General features: G+C 34.1%; 1 protein-coding gene across 1 annotated transcript in view; it reads right to left on the reverse strand.

Annotated features, from left to right (window-relative positions):
• Positions 1 to 10,203, reverse strand: part of BTBD10 (BTB domain containing 10) — a 63,022-nt gene extending 52,819 nt beyond the window's left edge. The window contains exon 1 of the mRNA XM_044680750.1: positions 10,103 to 10,203. Within this exon, the coding sequence (XP_044536685.1) occupies positions 10,103 to 10,203 (101 nt within the window). The remainder of the gene's footprint in view (positions 1 to 10,102) is intronic.
• Positions 10,204 to 21,793: the final 11,590 nt, after the last annotated feature.

Here is a 21,793-nt window from a genome sequence, read left to right on the forward strand (position 1 = left end):
TTATGGCATATTAAATAGTATTGTTCTACAAACAATGGTGAAAGAGATGATTTTCAAAGAATCCTGGGGAGTATGAACAACACAGAGTAAAGTGAGTATAACTAGTAGACGAATTTATACCTAGACAGCAATACTATAAAGAAAAATAACTTTAAAAGACTAGCCTCCCAAAGGTGTAAATCTAAAAAGGCAACATAAGAGTCATCAGCTCGTCACTCAAGTTCTTACAGACAATTTAGCACAGCCAACACTAAGGTAGGGAAGCAGAATTAATGCATCCCTGATGGATATCTTTCCCCTGCTATGACTAAGTAAACCTTTTTTAACTATTAAATCTTCATCTCAATCTTAAAACTGGACTAGCAGACTGATCTAAATCAGACATGACACCATGCCACCTCCGTCAGAAATCTTTCCTTCCCTCCTATTCCTATTTACCACCTTTCCTTTTCCACTGATTCCTTCTCTCTTCACGCTTACATACTCACATCTCCCGTCTTTGAAAACAACGAGCTTCATTTGTCTGTGCCTCCACTTTGCCTGCCTGCTTATCTCTCCTTTTCTCTTCACTGTTAAACTTCTAAGAAAAAATGTCTGCACTTAATTATCTCAGCACCACCAATTTCTTTTTTAAATTGTTTTTGAAATTTTATTATGATAAATTTAAATGCAAAATGAACATTTTAATAAACAGAAGGACCAGAAAAGAATATACAATATAAAGAAGTGAAAAGAGCAATAGATCTGGAATCATAAAGACCCAGGTTTTTAGACAATTACCTAGCTAGCTCTGTGAGTGACCTTGGGCAAGTAACCATCAGTGTCTCAGTTTTCCTTACGTATAAAATAAAGAGGGAGTGTCAAATTAAATGACCTATAAGGTCTCTTGGCTACTGATTATATAAGAAATGCTAGATTTGTTATGTATAGTTCTTTAAGTCTGTTTTAACCACAGTAGTAATAATACTGTTATCTGTGCTCCCTTATAAATTTTTGCATTTTAAAAAACATTTTATTGGTGCCATTTATTAAATCTCTATCAACACTTACTAACTGAAACCCACTATATCTCACTGAACCTCTTCCCCTAAAACAAATAAACAAAACACTTCAATATAGTGGCCATATCCCAAAATCCATCTCATTTTTATCCCTGTAATCAAGGAGTCAGCAAACTATAGATTAACTGCTCTGTTTTTATATAAGTCCACTAGCTTAAAATATTTTTTATATTATCAAAATGAGGTATTATAAAAAGGATTTTTAGCTCTAGGGCTGCTAGCACAAGGGTTGATGGGGATGTAGACTCTAAATGACCCCCATGCAAATATCAATAATATGGAATTATGTCTTGATCAATGTAACAAGTAAAACCTAGTGGAATTGCACATCAGCTATGGGGAGAGTGGGGGGGGGAGCTTGGGGGATAGGGAAAGAATATGAATCATGTAACCATGGAAGAAATTTTCTAAAAAAAAAATTAAATTAAATAAAATTTTTTTTAAAAAAACCAGCAGGCCACATTAGCCTTTAAGAGCCGCATGCCATTTCTCTAGCAAGAAATAAATGTGTTTCATCATCAGTCTTCTGAAATCATGACTGGTCATTAAATTGATCAGAGTTCTGTAGTCTTTCAAAGTTGTATTGATTTACATTATTTTAGGAATTCTGTAAAATTAATTTTGCTCACTTTACTCTGCATTGGTTCAAACAAATTTTTTTTTGTTTTCTCTAAATTCATCATTTCTTATAGTAAATTACATTCACATACCACAATCTGTTCATTCAACAATTCCCCAACTTTGTTTCCAGGTATTTCTATAATAAAAAGTGCTATATAATTGCTATATAATATTCTTATACACTTTGACCTTGTCCTCTAGGGGCAGAATCCTAGTGGAAGTCAAAAGATATGCAGTTACTTTTGGAGAACAATTCCAAAATGCTTTCAATAGTTGAACCAATCACTAAACGTTATTTATCAACCTATTACAATCTAACTTCCAACCTCATCCTTTTTTTCAAAATATTCTCTCAAAAGGTTACCACTAATCAATGACTATTGACTATGAAAGATGAGTCCTCAATACAGCTGAACAAGACCATTCCTGTATACTTTAATTTCCCATTGTTTCCATGATAGTGTGCTGCTGTCCTCCTCCCATCTGTCCCTAGAAGATAGTAGTAGAAATGAGGAGAGAATATATTCTAAGCATGGAGAAGAACTTATGTATACAGGATACAAAACACTGTATATGAAGAAAAGCCAAGACCACTTTCGCAGAACTAGAGTGTATGAATGGCAAAATGTAAAAGTCTGAAAAAGTAAGCTGAAGTCATGTTATGAGCTTTAAAATGTGTAACATAAGGGGAAGTTAGATGGCTCAGTAGAGAGCCAGGCCCAGAGATGGAAGGCCCTAGATTCAAAACTAACCTTAGACACTTCCTAGCTGTGTGAACTCTAAATGTTTTGCCCTTACCACTCTTCTGCCTTAGAACCAATACTTAGTATTGATTCTAAGACAGACGGTAAGGATTTTTTTTTTTAAGAAAATTAAAAATTTTTTTGAAGTCTAACATATTAGTTTATATTTGATCCAAGAAGTAAGAGGGAGTCATTGGAATATCAAGTAAAGAGGCGACATGGAAAAACCTGTGATTTAATAAAAATCATTTTGGCAAAACTATGTGAAAGAGAAAATTTAAGGTAGGGGGTGTCCAAGTAGGAGGTAATTGTAATATTTTGGAATCATTTTGGCATCTAAGTGGAGAACAGATTGGAAAAGAAAGATATTTAAGAAAGAAAAATCAATTAGGAAGCTATTATAATAGTTTATGCAAGATGAATGCCTACACCAGGGCAGTGGCAGTATTGAGAGAAGGGGACTTGTGAAAGTAAAACCAACAGGTCTTGGCAACAGATTAGTATAAAAGAGTCAAGGATGAATGACTCTGAGGCTGGGAGCTAGGTGACTGAGAGGATGGTGGTATCCTCAATAATAACAGAGTTTCAGAAAAAAAAAAGGTAGGATGAGAAGAGAATAATTTCAGTCTGAGACATGTGGAGTTTAAGATGTCTGTGGGAAATCCACTCAGCTATGAACAAGACAGTTGGAAATTCAAGATTATATCTATATCTCATACCAATTTTACTTTGAGTGGCTAGCTGGTACAGTGGTTCCCCCTCACACTAAGTGAGTTTGGCTGTAAAAGAAAAATTTAATACAACTTGTGAGGAAGTGAGGGGGAGATAGTAAGGCCAATAGACGGTTAAAGTTAGGGAAGACCTAGGCCTATTTGTAGACAATGGGAAAGGGACCACTAGATAAAAAAAGAATAAAGAATTGAGAAAGAAAAGGGGTGATCATGAAAACCATTTCATGAAGGAGATCTGTTCACAGGCAGAAAGATTGATCTTAGGCAGAACAGTCATACCTTCGGCCTTATTTCATATTATTCCCCTACAAATTTGTAATATGGGGTTGTCCCAAAAATTTTTAGTATAACTTTAAATTTTAATAATCTCAGAACTATAAATTCTATATCCCTAACAAAAATATATTAATTTCTTTTACATTTAATTTTATGAATCCTGAATAGCACATTTCTTCATTTTTATTTTAACAAGAGAGGACACCCTAATATTATACAATGCATGTACAATAGTTTTGCCCATCAGTAGAGGAGGTCCTCTTCCTCTGTCGCTTTGGTCACCTACCTATATCTACCTCTAATACACTTTTTCTTCTTCGGAAACAGTGAAGGATCACATTAACACTGGCATGTATGCATCAAAACTTCCCCCTTTGGATGATCTTAAGGCTAGAATTACAGACATAATCCTTTCAGTCATTAACAGCTGATGACAAGTTTTCACAAAGTTTAGAGATTTATTAGTGATAGCACCAGAGTGGCTACAATAAATTATAAGAAATATCAATATTTTTACATTTTGAATAATCTTTCAAATATTGTTTTGTTTTTTGCAAGTTTGTAACATTCAGACTTCTGAAGATATTACAGCTTAAAACTCCACTAAGATTTGTTACACCTTGTTTTCTGACTTAGCTAAACTATTCTCTGAGAATTCAATTAAGGGATCCCCATGAGGGACTGTACTCATTTCTTCCTAATCTTTATCTTCAATATTTAAAATATAAATAACATATTTATAAACATATAAAAATGATAATTTTTCTGCTTACCTCTAGCTAACAGTGGTAGTTACATTTAAAAAAAAAAAAGAATTCTGTTCCTTAAAGAAAAAGCTCAATTCAGGAGCAACCACCTCCTCTACAAAGTTCTCCCCACTAAGGATTTTTCCATAATATACAATGGCTTCCCCTCCCCATTCAAGAAACTCAAAGTTCTCACCTACCTCAAATTTGTTTATATCACATTATGTGTATGACCTTAGCACAGTCTATTATCTAAGCATATATTACATACATCCCAATAGAATATAAATTCCTTGGATTCCTGTTTTTCATCTTTGTAAACCTAGTATCTACCAAAATGTTTGTGGAATTCAATTATGGAATACATTGTGGGTGCACAATGAATCAAGAGTACAGGGACGGGGATAAAATACTAAAGAATATTAAACCACATTAATGAAGGCAAAGAGTTCAGAACAAAAAATGGGATAGTCCCAATGTAATCAGCTCTGGTTAGACCTCATGTTGAATACTACCCTTAGTACTAGACACAATAAAACTGAAATGCAATTGTTAAGAGCGAAACCTTGTCATAGTATAATCTGTTACTGAGTTCAAAGATAAATCTGGTTTAGAAGGAAATGGAAGGATGGAGAGGGTCAGCTGTCAGTCTTGAGGTTAAAAGAAAACTATCTAATACTTACATTCCAGTATTTGGATGACTGAAATGCATCAATGCTTATTAATATTTTTATTATTAATAATACTATAATTAATAATTTTGCTGTCAAATTTTATATATAAATGTATATATGTTGTATATAATACAATAATTATAAATACATATTTATAAATCATAAAATAATAATTTTTCTGCTTACCTCTAGCTAATAGTGGTAGTCACATAAAAAAAAAAAAAAAAGAATTCTGTTCCTTAAAGAAAAAGCTTCTAATCATTAGAACTTCTGAAAAGTGGAACAGGCTGCTATGAGGTAAGGGTTCAATATCACTTGAAGTTTTCAAAGCAGAGATTAAGTCAGACCACACTGGAGTACTACACTGAATTCTGAGCACCACATTTTACTAAGGACAATGATAAACTGGAGAGCATCCAAAAGAAGACAATCAGGAAAGAGGGGGGCTTGATTCCAGGCCATATGAGGATTGTTTAATGGATAATATTTTTGTCAGGGTACATAATACTACCACAGCTGCACAAAAGGCAAAACTAGAAATAATGGGTCAAAGTTACAAAAAACTCCAGTTTAGACCTAAAAATCTCTTGACAGATTAAATACAATCCACCCCTTACTAGAGGTCTTTAGGCAAATATTAGACACTAATGTAACTGATATTGTAAGGGAATCATGGTTAGATGTGAATTGGACTGGATGGCCTCCAAGATCTCTTCCAACTGTATGATGCTACAATGTTGAAGAGAGAATTCCTATTGAATTAGGTTAGATTTCATGGCCTCTGAAGTATTCTTTAACTCTAAAATTATATAACTATTACATTTCCCTCAGTGACAACACTATCCTCTTCTAAGTGCCTAACCGCCCCCCCCCAAAAAAATCAGTGGCTAGCAAAGATAAAAGGGAAGGATTCATCTTCCTGACATGTTCCCTAAATTCCCCTAAATCTAAATTACTGCAAGCATTCTAGTCAGCTTGTCTGGAAACTCATATATTTGTCTCCTTACCCTTAGGTTTTCCCATTTTCTAACCCATTTTAGTTATATCAGAGGTAAATGTTATTTTTAAAATATCATGTTTACAAAAACTAATATCATGTTTACAAGAACAGATATTACTTGACTGCTCAAGAACCTATAATCACTCAGTGACATTTGTTTGAAATGCTAATAGCTGTTCACTTCCCACTTTCTAGGTACAAACCTTCCTCTGACCTGTAGGTCATAAAACCTAATGCTAGAAGGGACTTTTAAGAACACCCAGTACTCATTAATTTATACCAGAGAAAACTAAGATCTAGCTGGCCCAAACTCAGACAGGTAATAAGTGGCAAACAGCAGCTGGGTGTCCCAGTGAATGGAGTGCTGGGCCTGGAGTCTGGAAGACTCCTCTCTTCCTGAATTCAAATCTGGCCTCACTTACTTGCTGTGTGACCCAGGGAAAATCACATAATCCTATTTTGTTTCAGTTTCTTCTTCTGCAAAATGAGCTGGAAAATGAAATGGCAAACGATTTTTGTATCTCTGCCAAGAAAACCTCAAATGGGATCATGAAGAAGGAGAGATGTGACAGAAAAATGACTAAGTGGCAAAACTGGCTAAAGAGTAGTCTTGTATCAATCTTGTAAAAGTCTGAGTAGTTAAAACATAATTAACGAATTATCCATTTTCTATAAAAATTTGCTATTTTAATAAAAATTTAGCACAATTGAACTCAACTGAACCTTGAACTAGAGAATTTTTCAATAGCATATCCCTCAGAAGAGTCCAAAATAACAGTGATATGTTAAATCTCCACTACTGGTGCTAAACTCATTATAGAAGGCTGCACAAGAACAGTTTTTAGCCAAACATTTGTCCATTTGAATTCCAGTTTTTCCTCCATGCCTTTTTAAACAGGCAATCCAATTTCTAAAACACTGGTCCCAGCCTGCCTAGAAACAAAAGGACATAAAAGTCTCTTGGCAGAGATGCTCACCATAGTTATTGTATAAGATGATATTACCATGAGACTAGCAACTAAAAAATGTTCATAGCTTATGTTCCTTACATATACTAAGTCCTTAATAAATGCTTGCAGAATTATTTGTGAATATACTTTATAAGCCAAATAAATGTAATTTTATTTTCATTGCTGTCATTATTGAGTTTAAGAGTATATAACAGCAAAAAGAAAGAGAAATTGGGAAGTTTCCCAGAGGGAAAAAAAGATGAACAGAAGATGACACAAATAAAATCCTAAACTTAGTGGAATATATTCAAGAAAGAAATAAGTACAAATTATAGGTTCCAGGAAAAGAAAAGGAAGCAGTTATAATAGACACAAAAACTTGAAACATTCCTTTACACATTGATTACTAAGCTCCTCTGGTGTGCTAATAAATTCTCCATCATTTTCAACTTCAGCCCATCTTAAATTTACTGAAAAATAAAACCAAAAGCAAAACTGCTTGTCATAAACTAATCATAACATTCTTAGTTTTATAAACAGATCTCTTTAGTCGAGTATGCTTTATTTTAAATAATTCATTTTCTGTTGTATAAAGTTTCTTATTTTAAAAGTTACACATTAAGAAAACATTTCCTTTTAAATTGTTTTGGCTTTATTTTATATGTAACATGTTTATAATTTGGTTTAAAAAGATACCTATTTTATACGAACACAAGAAAAGAAACACATCTCTCATTGTAGCATTCTTAAGAAAAACAATCTCAAATGAACATAAAATAAAGGTATCACAATAATTATAAGGATAAGACCCTCTCAGACATGGAAAGTGGCCCATTTCCTTCAAAGTAGTTATCACAAATTCAGAAAGAGAATCCTCAAACAACTTTTTTTTTAACCCTTACCTTCCATCTTAGAATCAATACTGTATATTGGTTCTAAGGCAGAAGAGTGGTAAGGGCTAGGCAATGGAGCTCAAGTGACTTGCCCAGTGCGATCATACAGCTAGGAAGTGTCTAATACTAGATTTGAACCCAGGACCTCCCTCCCATCTCTGGGCCTGGCTCTCAGTCCTCTCAGCCACCTAGCTGTCCCCCTTCAAATAACTTTTTTAAACTATCTTTTATTAAAAGAATTTTACCTCAAAAATCCAATGATGCTATTTGTCAAAATTTAGTATCCCAGATTAGTCTTTATTTTTACTGTCATACCAAAGCTCTATTTTAATTACCTTAGTATCTATTCAACACTTTTTTATGAAGACATTTCAATACTAATATTTAGCATTCTATTAGAAAAAGAAATTAAAGAAGTTAATCTTTTCCTTAACTTTCTACGTATCGTTTTTAATCAACCTTGATTTTTCAAAGTTTGCCTCAATTTCCTTATCCATAAAATGAGCTGGAGCAAACCACTCCAGTATCTTTGCCAAGAAAACCTCAATTGGGGTCAGAGTCAGATACAACTTGGGGGGTGGGGCGGGGGACAACTGATGTGCCATGCTATACTAAACTTATGATTTAATTTGAAAGTAAGCAAAACCTCCCAAATTAACTTACAATATGTTCTGCCTGCAAATACAAATGTATTTGTATTAAATAATCAACAATATGGGATCATCTATTATCTTTCTAAACAGGTTGCATTGTCTATATATAAATAGCACTAATCTTTCTATCTCTATGAAACAATTCATATATAGGTATGGTAAATAGACATGAAAATGCAAGCATATTTGTTCTCATTTATGGAGTACTTTAAAGTCCACAAAGTGTTTCCCAACAATCTGTCAGGATATGAAAAAAAAAACTTGTACACAGGTCAAAAATGTATTAAATGGAGGCATCTAGGTAGCACAGCAGATAAAAGGGCCAGGCCTGGAACCAGGAAGACCGGGTCAAGTCTAGCCTCAGATATTTCCTGGTTGTGTGACTCTTAGCAAGTCATTTCACCACATTTGCCTAAAGGTAATAAAAAAATAAATATTGAATAGCAGAGATGGTACTTCTTTCTTTAAAATGAGTCTTTTCACTATATCACAATCTCTCAATTAAATTTCTGATTAAGGAAAGTCAAAGTATAATTAAATTAAAATTAGAGTAGACTAAAGGCTATATGTGAGTCAGCAATAATATGGCAGGCACAAAAGCTCAAACTCTCAACCTGTACTTTTTAGACTGTTAATGAAGAGGAGTGCAGTGCAGCTCTAGGAAATGCGGTGCTCTCTCCAGGCTCTTAATACAACTACCTCAAAGGAATCTGTTTTGTTCTGGGTACTACATTTTATGAAGAAAGGGTAATTTATTGCTTCTTTTGGAAAGCAATATGATCCATTTGCATATTTGAACAAAAGCTTCTTGAAAACGGGTTGCTTGGGTTGCTTTTGTTTTTGCTTAGTATCCTTAACACAAGTGACTAAATATATGGCAAGTGCTTAATAATCACTTGTTGACTGAACATAAGAGAAGCCTTGGCTGAAAGACTACTTTCTATGGAAACATATACAAAAGGGGGGGAAACCCAGAATTTCCAAATAATATTTAACAAACCAGCCTCAAATACAAAAAAATCTTTTACAATTAGGATCAAAATTGTAATGTCACATAAACCAAAAGGCAGACAAAAACTTATGGTGTCAAATACAAATTCAGGCCCAAAAATCATCACTTAAAAGACTAGTCTCAAATATCTCTTATTTCAAGGCTTATTTTCTCACAACCACCACCCAGAGCTATACTTATAGACCAAGTATTGTTATTTCTATTTAACAGATAAGGAACTGAGGATTCCAGGTTAAGTGTGGTGCCCAAGGTCACTGGGCTAGTGTGAATTAAAGCAGAACTTCAACACAGAAACCTCTGGGGCCTGAGCTCTTTACACATTGGCTGCTGTAATTTGGAAACTGTCTTAATTAGCTCAAGCACAACATTAAAAAGGGTGCAGGGTTCAATGCTAAGGACAATGAAACAGAAATACAGAGCTTAAAGATCACGGGGTCTAACCTCCTTGCTTTATAGCACTAAGGAAACAGGCCCTAAGAAATGTCCAACTCCTGACATTCATCCCAGTGCTTTTTCTACACTTTTCAAACATGTAGTAGATTAACTAATTCCTAACATTACCTAGAGCTTTAAATTTTAAAAAACCTAACAAATACTGAAATTATCTAAATGAAAATACTTATTTTTCCTTGCATTTGTAACACCCTATTCCTCCAAATAAGGATGCTACAACCAAATAGAGTAGTTTTCATAATCATGTTTATCATAGCTTTGATATGTCAAGTATATATTTTCCACCTACCTTGAGTGTTTATAAAGCTTACGAGGTCTATTATGCAATTTCCGATCCCAATTCTCTGGATCACTGGAGTTACTGTCATAAGGATGAAGGCGTCCTGCCATCCCACTTCAAGCTTCCTCACACTACAGCTCTGAAAGCACACATGTAGCACCCACAACCTACATAAGAGAGTAGTGTGCACCTTTAAGTCTAATTCCATGAAGAGTAAAACAAGCAGAACTTTAAAATATCTTTTTCAGCAATTCAGGTATATTTTTTAAAGACGTAAAGTCAAGATTATGAAAGCCACCATACACATTAATACTTAATAATGACAAATATGCATCATAAGTCATTTAAGGAAGATTTTTCACTAAACTTTCATTTCTTAAGTTTTTCTTTTATTATTCATATTTAATGTGGTAACATTTAGTTAAGCATGCTCAAATTTTTAATGAATTCAGTACAACCTAATTATTTCTAGACTTTCAAATAGTAATATCAACATAGTAAAAATCTTTTTTTTTGGAAGATGAGATTTCATATAAATAAATGTCATCTAACATGAAAATAGATATCCTGATTTGTAAAGGAAAAATATTTTCAAGGTGTATGAGGCATTTTATATTAAAAAAACAACATTTACAACTTTAACTATTTGACTACAAAAAAAAAAACCTAAAAATACACAGAGTAAAGAAATTCCTGGGTTCCTCATGATAGAAATGTTCATGAAGGTATTTGTTTTAGTCAAGATATGAGATTTTATTCATATTGGGAAATCCCAATAGAAAAACTCCCTCTAGCAGGAGAGATGCCACTTGATACTCTTGTGAGGGGCACTGCACTGGGAGATTACTCAGTATGTGTCAGAAGTAGAACATGAATCCAGCTCTTAGTGAATCTAGGGGTCAATTTTACATCCACTGTCAGCCATCAAAGTTGTATAGGGAAGTAAAAGTAAGTATAACAAGAAAAAATTCACTAATGAACCACTTATAAAATTAATTCCTAATCAAACTCCCATCCTTGCTTTACTCTAGCTACTATTTTTGCCCATTAACACCAAAGCCTTCATTGTAAATCAGTAGCTGACTGGTAGGAGTTACAAAAAAGAATGATTTGGATATTAAAAGACTAAGAAAATGACTGAAGAAAATTGATGGAGCCCTCAAATATTTTTCCCCAAAATGCTTCCAGTCAAAAGAGGATGTCATTTCACTTTCATACATTATTATATATTATTAGAAAAACTACCAACAACAACAAAAATCAAGTCCATCCCATTTATTCTAACACAGAGAGGCAATTATAACCTAAATTTTGCTAAAGATAAATTTATTTTTCATAATTTTTAGTGAGAGAAAGAATTCCAATAGAATCTCAAGGTTTTTCTTCCATTATCTGGCATGAAATATTGGTACTTTTTTAAAAATGCATTTATATAGACATTGAGTACCAATTATCTTCAGGTAATAAAGATTTCCTGTATTTAATGTCAGCAAAGGCAAAATTGTAACAATAAGAATAAAGGGCTGTTTTCCAACAACCTGAAGTAAATACCCACCCCTTTCATAATTAACCCAAAAATGTTTCTTTAAATACTTCTCATATTCTCCATATGTCTGTATTTTTATGAAGGTAGGAGGAATATATATGTCCTGCATTTTGACACCCTTTATTTTATAATTCTGTAAATCACACTAATTCATTTATATAATTTGAAATCTCAAGACCAAATAACATTCAGACTGTAGACTATGGTGTTAGGAAAATGTGATACTGTAGTTGACTTTTACAAACAACCTGATAGAAGATTACTTCCTGACTCTCAAGTCTTCTCTTCCCAAAGCCAACCTCCTTCCTATTCTGAAGAAATTTGTGAGAGGTGGCAAATACTCCCAGAAACTGAGATCAAATCAACTATGTCACTGTTGCTAGAAGGGGTGTGTCAATTGCTCCCCTAAAATCCTACTTATTATCCCAGTTTTAACAAAATGTCCCTCTCCCTATCCACCATTCCTTTTGACTCTCTTTTATAAAGTCTTGTTTTTTTTTATTATCTTCATATCTTAGGCACAGTGATTGACAATATTATTGACAATATATTGACAATATAGTAAATATTTAATTGATTTTCATTCATAAATTCATCATAAATTTAGAGTTGAAAGGAATCTTTAAAAGTCTCTTAATTATATCTGAGTAAATTGAGATCAAGATAAGTAACATGCCCAATGACATGCTGGTGAAGAGAAAGATCATATAGTCACCATTTTTTTATATCTTGGGCCCCCTCCCCCCACCTTTGGAAGCCTAATGAATCCCTTCTCAGAATGCTGCTGTTTTTTACATGATTGAATGAAATGCTAAACTTTACTTAGCCTAGTGAAAATATTCTTTATTCTACATTCATGGACCCTAGAAATCTTGGGGGTAGTGGGTATAGAAATCAGGTTAAGAACCTCTGATGTAGACCGGTGATGGCAAACCTATGTGTGGCACACAGAGCACTCTGTTGGGCATGCAGCCACCCCACCTCCAGTCCAGAGTTCATTACTAGAAAAACAGACAGACTCAAATGGAGCTGCTCCCCTCCCCCTCTCCACCATGCCTGATGACAATTTTTCACATGACCTGCCCCTCTGCCCAACAGCCCAATGGAAGAGTTTTTCTCCCTCCCCTGTGTGGGGTAAATGGGAGCAGGGTGCACTGGGCACTCAGTGGGGGGGAGGGAGGGTGAAGGGGGTAAGGAATATCATCTGGGGGGGCACAGTACTTGGTCTAGGTGGGGATGCAGCATGGCATTCCATCTCTAAAAGGTTTGACATCATTGATCTAGACCAGTGATTCCCAAAGTGGGCGCCACCGCCCCATGGTGGGTTCTGCAGCAATCCAGGGAGGCAGTTATGGCCACAGGTGCATTTATCTTTCCTATTAATTGCTATTAAAAATTTTTTAAATTAATTTCCAGGGGGCTAAGTAATATTTTTTCTGGAAAGGGGGCGGTAGACCAAAAAAATTTGGGAACCACTGATCTAGACCAACCACTTTCAAGTTATATACGAAAAAAGTGAAGCCCAAAGAAGTGATTAAATATTAACATACTTAAATAGTGACAGGTTGACAAGTAGAAGAAGGTTTAGGCAGATAAATTCCTTTAAGTAAGGAACTCTATTTTCTCTTTTTTTGAACCCTTACCTGTTATCTTAGAATTGGTTCTAAGGCATAAGAAAGGGGTTAAATGACTTGTCAAGGGTCACAGTGCTAGGAAGTCTGAGGACATATTTAAACCTAGGATCTCCCATCAATAGGCCTGGCTCAATATCTACTGAACCACCTACCTGCCCCTTCTGTTGCCTTTTAATCTCCAGCATCATCTTGCATCTAGCAATCTATGTTTAATAGCAATTGAACCAAATATTAACTCCCACTGTAGGCCACTTCTCACTATATCATTCATTGCAGTTTTGCACTAATACAACAGCAAAAAATAAACCTTAGAAGATAAAACAAACACACTGAAGTCTGTCAAAAAAGTACATCTAATACAACTATGGGATCACAGATTTAAAGAATTGTGAGGTCATGTAACACCTTCATTTTATAAATGAGTAAATAGAGTCCAGAGACCAGCTGATCAAGTACAGTAAACATTATTCTTTAGCAAAAACCTTCAGCTTAGCATACTGAGGGATTGTTTTTCTATAGGAAAAATCTTTACATGTATAACAGAAATCAAAAGGAACGTTATACATTCTTTATACAGGAATTTTCTTTACCTCAAATTGTCCTTAAAAATTATTCCACAATACAAGCAAGAGCCACCTATACTTACATGTCTATTTTTGTTTTCAATTTACATAGTGCCTTCTGTACCAAAAAGCCTCAAGTACACAGACACAGCGAATTCAAAATGAGAAATATTTAAATGTCATGGGTATAAAAATAAAGTCAGCAGAGGAATAAAAATAGATGAACAGGAAAGACAAAAGTAGAAAGAATAATGAAAGTTAATTCTTTGATATCTTAATTATAATTCAAGCCTATGTCCCTGTCACACAGAGATAATTCATCAAATATTCTAATGCAAGGACGAGAAATCCTGTTTCTACTGAAAATATCTTCAAAATGGTCACATATGCTGAACAATAAATATAAAAACCATATGAGAGGGGGCAGCAGGGTAGCTCAGTGGATTGAGAGTCAGGCCTAGAGACAGGAGGTCCTAGGTTCAAATCTGGCCTCAGACACTTCCCAGCTGTGTGACCCTGGGCAAGTCGCTTGACCCCCATTGCCCATCCTTACCACTCCTCCACCTAGGAGCCAATACACAGAAGTTAAGGGTTTAAAAATGTAAAAAAAAAAAAAAAAAAAGCATATAAGGAAGCAGCTAGATGGCTCAGTGGACTGAGAGCTAGGCCTAGAAATGGGAAGTCCTGGTTCAAATATGTATTCAAAACACTTCCTAAATGTATGACCCTAGGCAAGGAACTTAACCACCATTGCCTAGCCCTTACTACTCTTCTGCCTTAGAACCAATACACAATACTGATTCTAAGATGGAAGGTAAGGGTTAAAAAATATACATATATGAAAGGAGAAAGGTGTTCCCTTTAAAGGTTACAATCAATCCAACAGAAACAAGAAAAATGTGGAGTCCTTAAGTTTGTCAGTCATTATTAAATAACTCTGTAATTATACTTGCACTAGAAAAGCTCATTATCTAGCCTGATAAATCCAATAACATAAATTAGGAAGAATCCTTTGACAAGAATTGCTGTTACAACTGGAAAGCAGTTCAGCAGAAATTGAATTTATATCAGTGTTTTAACATATACCACCCAGTAAGCTCAAAATGAATACAAAACTCTTATCATAAAAGGTCATGCCATAAAAAAATTTTTAGCAGAAAATCAAGTACCTTTCATAGTCATGAAATTTAAGTGTTTGCATAAGCAAAATCAATAGTTAGCACAAAAAGAGGTGTCTGATATACAAGATACATAGACAGTTAACAGAAATGTAAAAATAAGCCATTCTCCAACCAATGAATGGTCAAAAGATATGAAGTTTTCATAAGAATTTCAAACTACTAACAAATATATGGAAGACTATTGCTAATAATAAGAGAAAAATCAAAAGAGCTGGATTTTTAACCTCATATTTGTAAAACTAGCAGATTAAAAAATAGCTAGCATTGTAATAGAAATTTAAGAGGTTTTGCAAGCTGCTTAACAAATACCTCATTTTATCCTCAAGGCACCTGGGAAGTAGGTGCTATTAACATTCCCCACTTTACAAATGAGAACATTGAATTTGAAAAGTTAAGTGATTTGTCAGTGGTCACACAGACAATAAGAATCTGGGTGGAAAACCTATGAATTGACCTAACCATTCTTGGAAAGGAGAAAGAAACTTGATTTTTTTTCCTTTTTTTTATTTAGTATATTTTTCCATGATTACATGATTCATGATTACCCACCTCCCACTTTTTCCTCCCCACTCCCGAAGACAACAAGCAGTTCTACTGGGTTATACATGTATCATTGTTCAAAACTTATTTCCATATTATTCATATCTGCAGGAGAGCGATCCTTTAACATCAAAAACCCAATCATATCCCTATCACACTACATGACTGATCACATATTTTTCTAATGTATTTCTGTTCCAGACAGTTCTTTCTCTGGATGTGGACAGCATTCTTTCTCATAAGTTCCTCCATGTTATCCTGGGTCACTGCATTGCTGCTAGTAGAGAAGTTCATTACATTCGATTGTGCCATAATATATCAGTCACTGTGTACAACATTCTCCTGGTTCTGCTCCTTTCGCTCTGCAAGGATTCCTGGAGGTTGTTCCAGTTCACATGGAATTCCTCCATTTCTTTAGTCCTTTCAGCACAATAATATTCCATCACCATCAAACACCACAATTTATTGAGCCATGCCCCAATCGATGGACACCCCCCCCCTCATTTTCCAGTTTTTTTGCCACCACAAAGAACACAGCTATAAATATTTTTGTACAAGTCTTTTTCCCTTATTATCTCTTTGGGGTACAAAGCCAGCAGTGGTATGGCTAGATCAAAGGGTATGCATTCTTTTAAAGCCCTTTGCGAAATTCCAAATTGCCCTCCAGAATGGCTGGACCAATTCACAACTCCACCAGCAGTGTATTAGTGTCCCAATTTTGCCACATCCTCTCCAACATTTATCACTTTCCTTTGCTGCCATATTGGCCAGTCTGCTAGGTGTAAGGTGGTACCTCATAGCTGTAAAGAAACAAACTTTAAACTTAACTATTACCTGTGTGTAAGAGATTTTAAAATACATTAAATTAGTGTAGTTTCAGATTTCATTCACAGATACTTCACTTAAAATAAAGGTAATTCTTTGAATTATATATGTAGCCAAAATCCTAACATACATTTGGAAAAAATCTAATATTCATGAATCCACTACAAATGAATCCTTGATTTCTATATTTAGGAAAATGTTTATAAGTTAAAATTAAATTGACAAATGTTCCTATGTTCCTTAAGGTAAAATTTAAAATGCTATTAAAGAAAGGTCATGACATTCCCACAAAAAAGTATTAAAAAACAACTATAAGGAAAATTCAAAGCTTCATTAGCTAACTAATAAACAGATGTAGATTTGAAGTAAATGTTTAGGTTAAAATACCAGTTTTGTCACATTCTGACTTGAAATTTATCAGCTCTATTTTTTTTTTATTTTATACTTTAAAAATGTACATATACCACATTCTGGCCCAACAAGCCAATGAGGATGATTAATGCTTATAAACATAAGTTAAGATATCATGGCAATATTATCCTTCTTGATCCTGTATTAAATTCATGATACTCTTAATATCATTGAAATTCAATTCAAGTATTTATGAAGTATATATTTTACTAGGCATGGTGATGTGTGCTAGTTACAAAAATTAAAAAATGACCTGCTACCCAACTCCAAGATCAATCTAACAAAGAGCTGAGAGAATATATAAGATATAAAAACAAGTATCCCACAAATTGGGCTTTGATAAAGACAAAGGAGAGGTCTGGTCAAAGAAAATTCAAGAATGGAGGAGATATCAGTTCTATGTTGTGAATAAGAAGTGTCAACTTTATGAAAGTTTTCCTAGAAAAAATGGAACTTGAAGTCAAGTCTTATAGGGAAGATCCAGCTTTCAATATGAAGAGATATTATCCAAGAAATGGAAGAGAATATGGAGGAATATGGTCCAAGCATCCAAAAGTCTTCTGTGAATATAGAGGAAGCAGAGGCATGACTGGGTTAGAAAAGTTTATTCTAATGCCAATGGACAGCCAGTAACAATTCCTGAATATCAAAAAATATATATGCATTTAGAAAAGTATGTTGGTGGGCTCTGTGATTGAAGGATTAGATGGGAAGAAACTAGAAGGAAAATAAAAGTTGAGGCTTATAATAAGCACCTGACATCATTATAGAGCTTTATATCATTATAGAGTTTGGCAAATCACTTTAAATACATTTTCTCATTTCATGCTCACAACAACCTTTTACAGATGAAGAAACTGAGGATCTGAGAAGTTAAGTGGCTTGTCAAAGGTCACTTAGATAGTAAAAAGCAAAAGCTGAACCTGGCCCCAAGGTACTCTTGCTATTATAAATACTTCCTCAATATTATATAAAGCAAGAAGTGATGAAGGAAAGGAAAACGAATATGCCAAATCAACCTCCCATAATTCTGGTTTTCCACAACTTAGCAACTGTATTTCTATCACAGTAAAATTTCTCTAACAAATTCTTTATATAAATTGATGGTTAAAAGTCTACTTATATATATTTACAAATTATCTCTCCAAGAACAGGACAGCCAAGGTCGACATTTCATAGTCTGTTTCATGAGCAATGATTTCACCAAAACCTTTTACCCCACAAATAGGCCCTGTCTAGCCCAACAGTGGTTATAATAAATTACCCAGTGACCACATGAAGCCAGAGCCCAATATCTAGACCCAAAAGAGTCAGTGTTTAATTCAACATATGAGATTCATTGTTCTTTCTCAATAGCTTCAGGCAAAATATAAATACAAAACTGTTTTCCTACAATACTTATTATAATAAAGTAAACATTATAAACATAAAAATTATTTTTGTTGGATCAAAAGAAAATATAATTGCTCTGCCAGAAAAGAGCTAAGTGGCTCAACTGGTAAATCAGAATTCAAATTCTGTCAAAGATACTTATAAACTATATAACCCTGGGCAAGTCATTTCACTTTTCTAAGCTTGTTTCCTTATCTGTAAAATAAGAATAATAATAGCACCTATCAGTGAGGTTCTAGTGAGCTAAAAGATTTAGACTGTGCCAATGTTTATTATTGTTGTTGTATATCAGACTACACAGAGGGGAAGAACTTTTGAAAGTTCAGAGTCCTATATTCCACTCCCAACTCTGCCACTAATTTGCTCTATGACTTTGTATATGTCACATTATGTCTCTGGCCTTTCACTACTTTCTGTAGACATATTTACTATATTTGTTTTTATTAGACTATAGGTCATTATTAAAGATTAATGGATTAATTGCTTAATAGAACACATGGACCTTTGAGAGATAAAGATAAAATAAAAATGTGTCATTTCACACAACTATCATTGGTACTTGCTCTTAGATAGCTAAGTCTACTAAAAATTATGGTTTTAACATAAGCAAACAAGGACATTAATGCATTGATGCTGATGGTACAATTTGGTCCAGATATTATGCAAAGCAATTTGGCATTATGCCCCCAAATTTATTAAACTGTTCAAGAACTTTGACTCAGCAATATCAATACCAGACTTATACCTCCAAAGAGATGTGTATATTTGGAATTGGGAAGATGCCATTTAAAAGTATGTTATATATTTCCTATGGACATGTGGGGACTTTGAAACTACATTTCCCATGATTCCTCATGGCAAACAGGAAGTATGATGATGTAAGAGAGGGGATAAGTATCCTGGGTGAGGAAGTGCTCTCTTAGCTATGAGGCGCGGGAAGATATGAAAGGTAAAAATGGCGGAGGCAATGTGAATTCTTACAGGCGCGTGGTCTAATGATTTTATCCCTATCAGCATGGCTTTAATTAAAATATTAATTTCTATTATTATATCAGTCTTTATCATTTTTAATCGTAACAGATGAAAGTGGAAGAGTATCCATTTGTACAAAACTATTTGTAGCAGCTCTTTTTCTTAGTGACAAAGAATTGGAAATTAACAAGGTTGTCCATAAATTGAGGAAAGACTGAACAAATTATGGCTATATGAATAATAGATTATTGGGATCTAAGATATGGATAAAAAAATATATGCTTCATAGATACCAGAGAAGACCTATATAAAGTAATCCAGAGTAGACTGAGGAACAAAGAACCTGAAGAACAATTTATATGTTAACAAAAACACTGCTGAAAACAACTTTTAAAGACCAAAGTACTCTGGGCAACACAAAGATCAATCATGATTCCTTAAGATTTATGATGAAGTACACCATCCACTTTCCTGACAAAAAGGTGATGAATTCAGGGTATAGAATGACACATATAGAAAAATATATGTTTTTTAAACACAGCCAATATGGGACCATATATATATATGTTACAAGTTGTTTTTTTTTTTTAATTTTCTCAAACTCCAAGGATGGAGAAGAGAAGCAGAGAAAGAAATTTTTAAATGAGTATGCACATACACATATAAGAATTTTAAAAACTGAGAGATAGTCTACACTATGACTTTAGTGCTAGCATTTTAGGATAGTTATTTCAAATGCTCAGAAGAGCCCTTTTCCTTACTTCCCCCTTCTTGGTCATATTCCAGAAAGAAGAAATTGAAAAAAAAAAGGCTGAGATGTTATGTATTTTTAAAAGATTTTTTACATAATCTTTATAAATAATAAATAACTATAGCTTTCATTTTTACAAAAAATCTTGGGAAATTTTAATTTTAAAGATACTTCAGAAAGCAAATATTATATTCAAAATTAACACACAAAGCAGATATTGATGAAGGTACCAAGAAGTAGACTCTTACTAAATTCAACAGATAAAAGAAATTTAAGCAATTATGTTTAGTTATTTGGAATTTTGTAAACTAAAGGCTAAAAAGGCAATAAAGGCCTTTTAAAGAATATTTATTTACTTAATATTAAAGGCCTCTGCTGTCAAGGACAAAATAATCAGAGGATTGGGCTTATGGGCTTATTGAAGTCAAGCAATAAGAGACCATGATAAAACCTCAATTTTCCCTCTATGCTTCCACACCTTCATTTTAATGATACTTATTATGCCTTCTTTATTTTAATAAGGAACTGAGTCTCACAGAAGTTAAAGGACTTATATTAGGACTACTCTTTTAAACTAACTGATATTTGTATAGGGTATTCCAAAAGTCTTAGTGCATTTTTATGTGATTAATGCTTAATACTTTTGAGACTTTTAAACACTCTATATTGTTTCATTTAAACATAAAGAACAATAAAAATCATTGCATGGATGAAGAGGTAGAGCCTTGGGAATCAAGACCTGGTTTAACCCATCCCCCCACTTAATTTTCCAGTACCCCATTCCTATGCAACTCTAAGACTATAAGAAGCAAAGGAGGTGCTATTAGGAGTTTCCACAACCAGGAGTTACTATATAAATGAAATCCTAGGCCCAGTCCCCATCTACACAGAGCCAATTTAGCTGAATATTTTTCCTCAAAATATATGTAACTTTATTAAAACAAACAATACATTTACAAGATTTTCAGAGTTTAAAGGGACATAGGAACCATCTATTCCAACATGTACTTGAATTAGAATCTTTTCTACAATACAAATAAATGTCTATATGAAGATAGCCAGTAAAACAATAATCTATTTGCCTCCTAAAGAAGCCCATTCCAATTTGGGATAACTCTAATAGGAAGTTTCTCTTGACATCAATTCCAACTCTAACTCTAATTTCCACATGCTACTCCTACTTTTGCCTTCTGAGCCCAAGCAAAACAAGGGTTATTTACCATCCTTCCACCACATGACAGCTCTTCAAATAACTGAAAACTAATCGTTCTCCCTCGCCCTAAGAACAATCAATCAACAAGCATTTATTTCTGGCCTATTAGGCCCAAGTCTGGGGATATAAAGATGAACACAAATAGTCCTTTTCTCCTTTAAGGAGTTTATTTTATATTTGGGGAAAATAAGTACACATAAGTAATTGATGGGGGGAGGAAAGAAGAAAAGTGAGGAAAGTATTCGTGCAAGAGAGAGCAATGAACTGAGCTTTTTGAAGGAAGAGAGAAATGGAGATGAGAAGGGAATGCACTGCAGCTACAGGGGAGGGACTATGGAAAAGAAAGAACTTGGGATCTCCACATTACACATCTCCAGTTCAACCAATCTTCACATTACATAATTCTGAGATCCTCTTTGCCATTCTGGTTGCCTTCCTCTGAATACTTTGAGTCTGAGCAAGGAAGAATTCAGCAGGAAAGGGAAGGGAAGAGGACTAGCCAGAGGATGGGGAGGGGAAAGGAAAGTTAGGGGAAATTATCTCACATAATCAGGGTAAACGGCTATAGGAACATGGGACTTAAACCAACTGTCATCGAAACTGGTCAAAGAAAGGGAGACTTTACACACAGTTGGGTATAGAAATACATTTCATTCAACAGGCAAATGAGAG

Source organism: Gracilinanus agilis, chromosome 6 (assembly GCF_016433145.1).
Source record: "Gracilinanus agilis isolate LMUSP501 chromosome 6, AgileGrace, whole genome shotgun sequence".
Classification (NCBI taxonomy): domain Eukaryota; kingdom Metazoa; phylum Chordata; class Mammalia; order Didelphimorphia; family Didelphidae; genus Gracilinanus; species Gracilinanus agilis.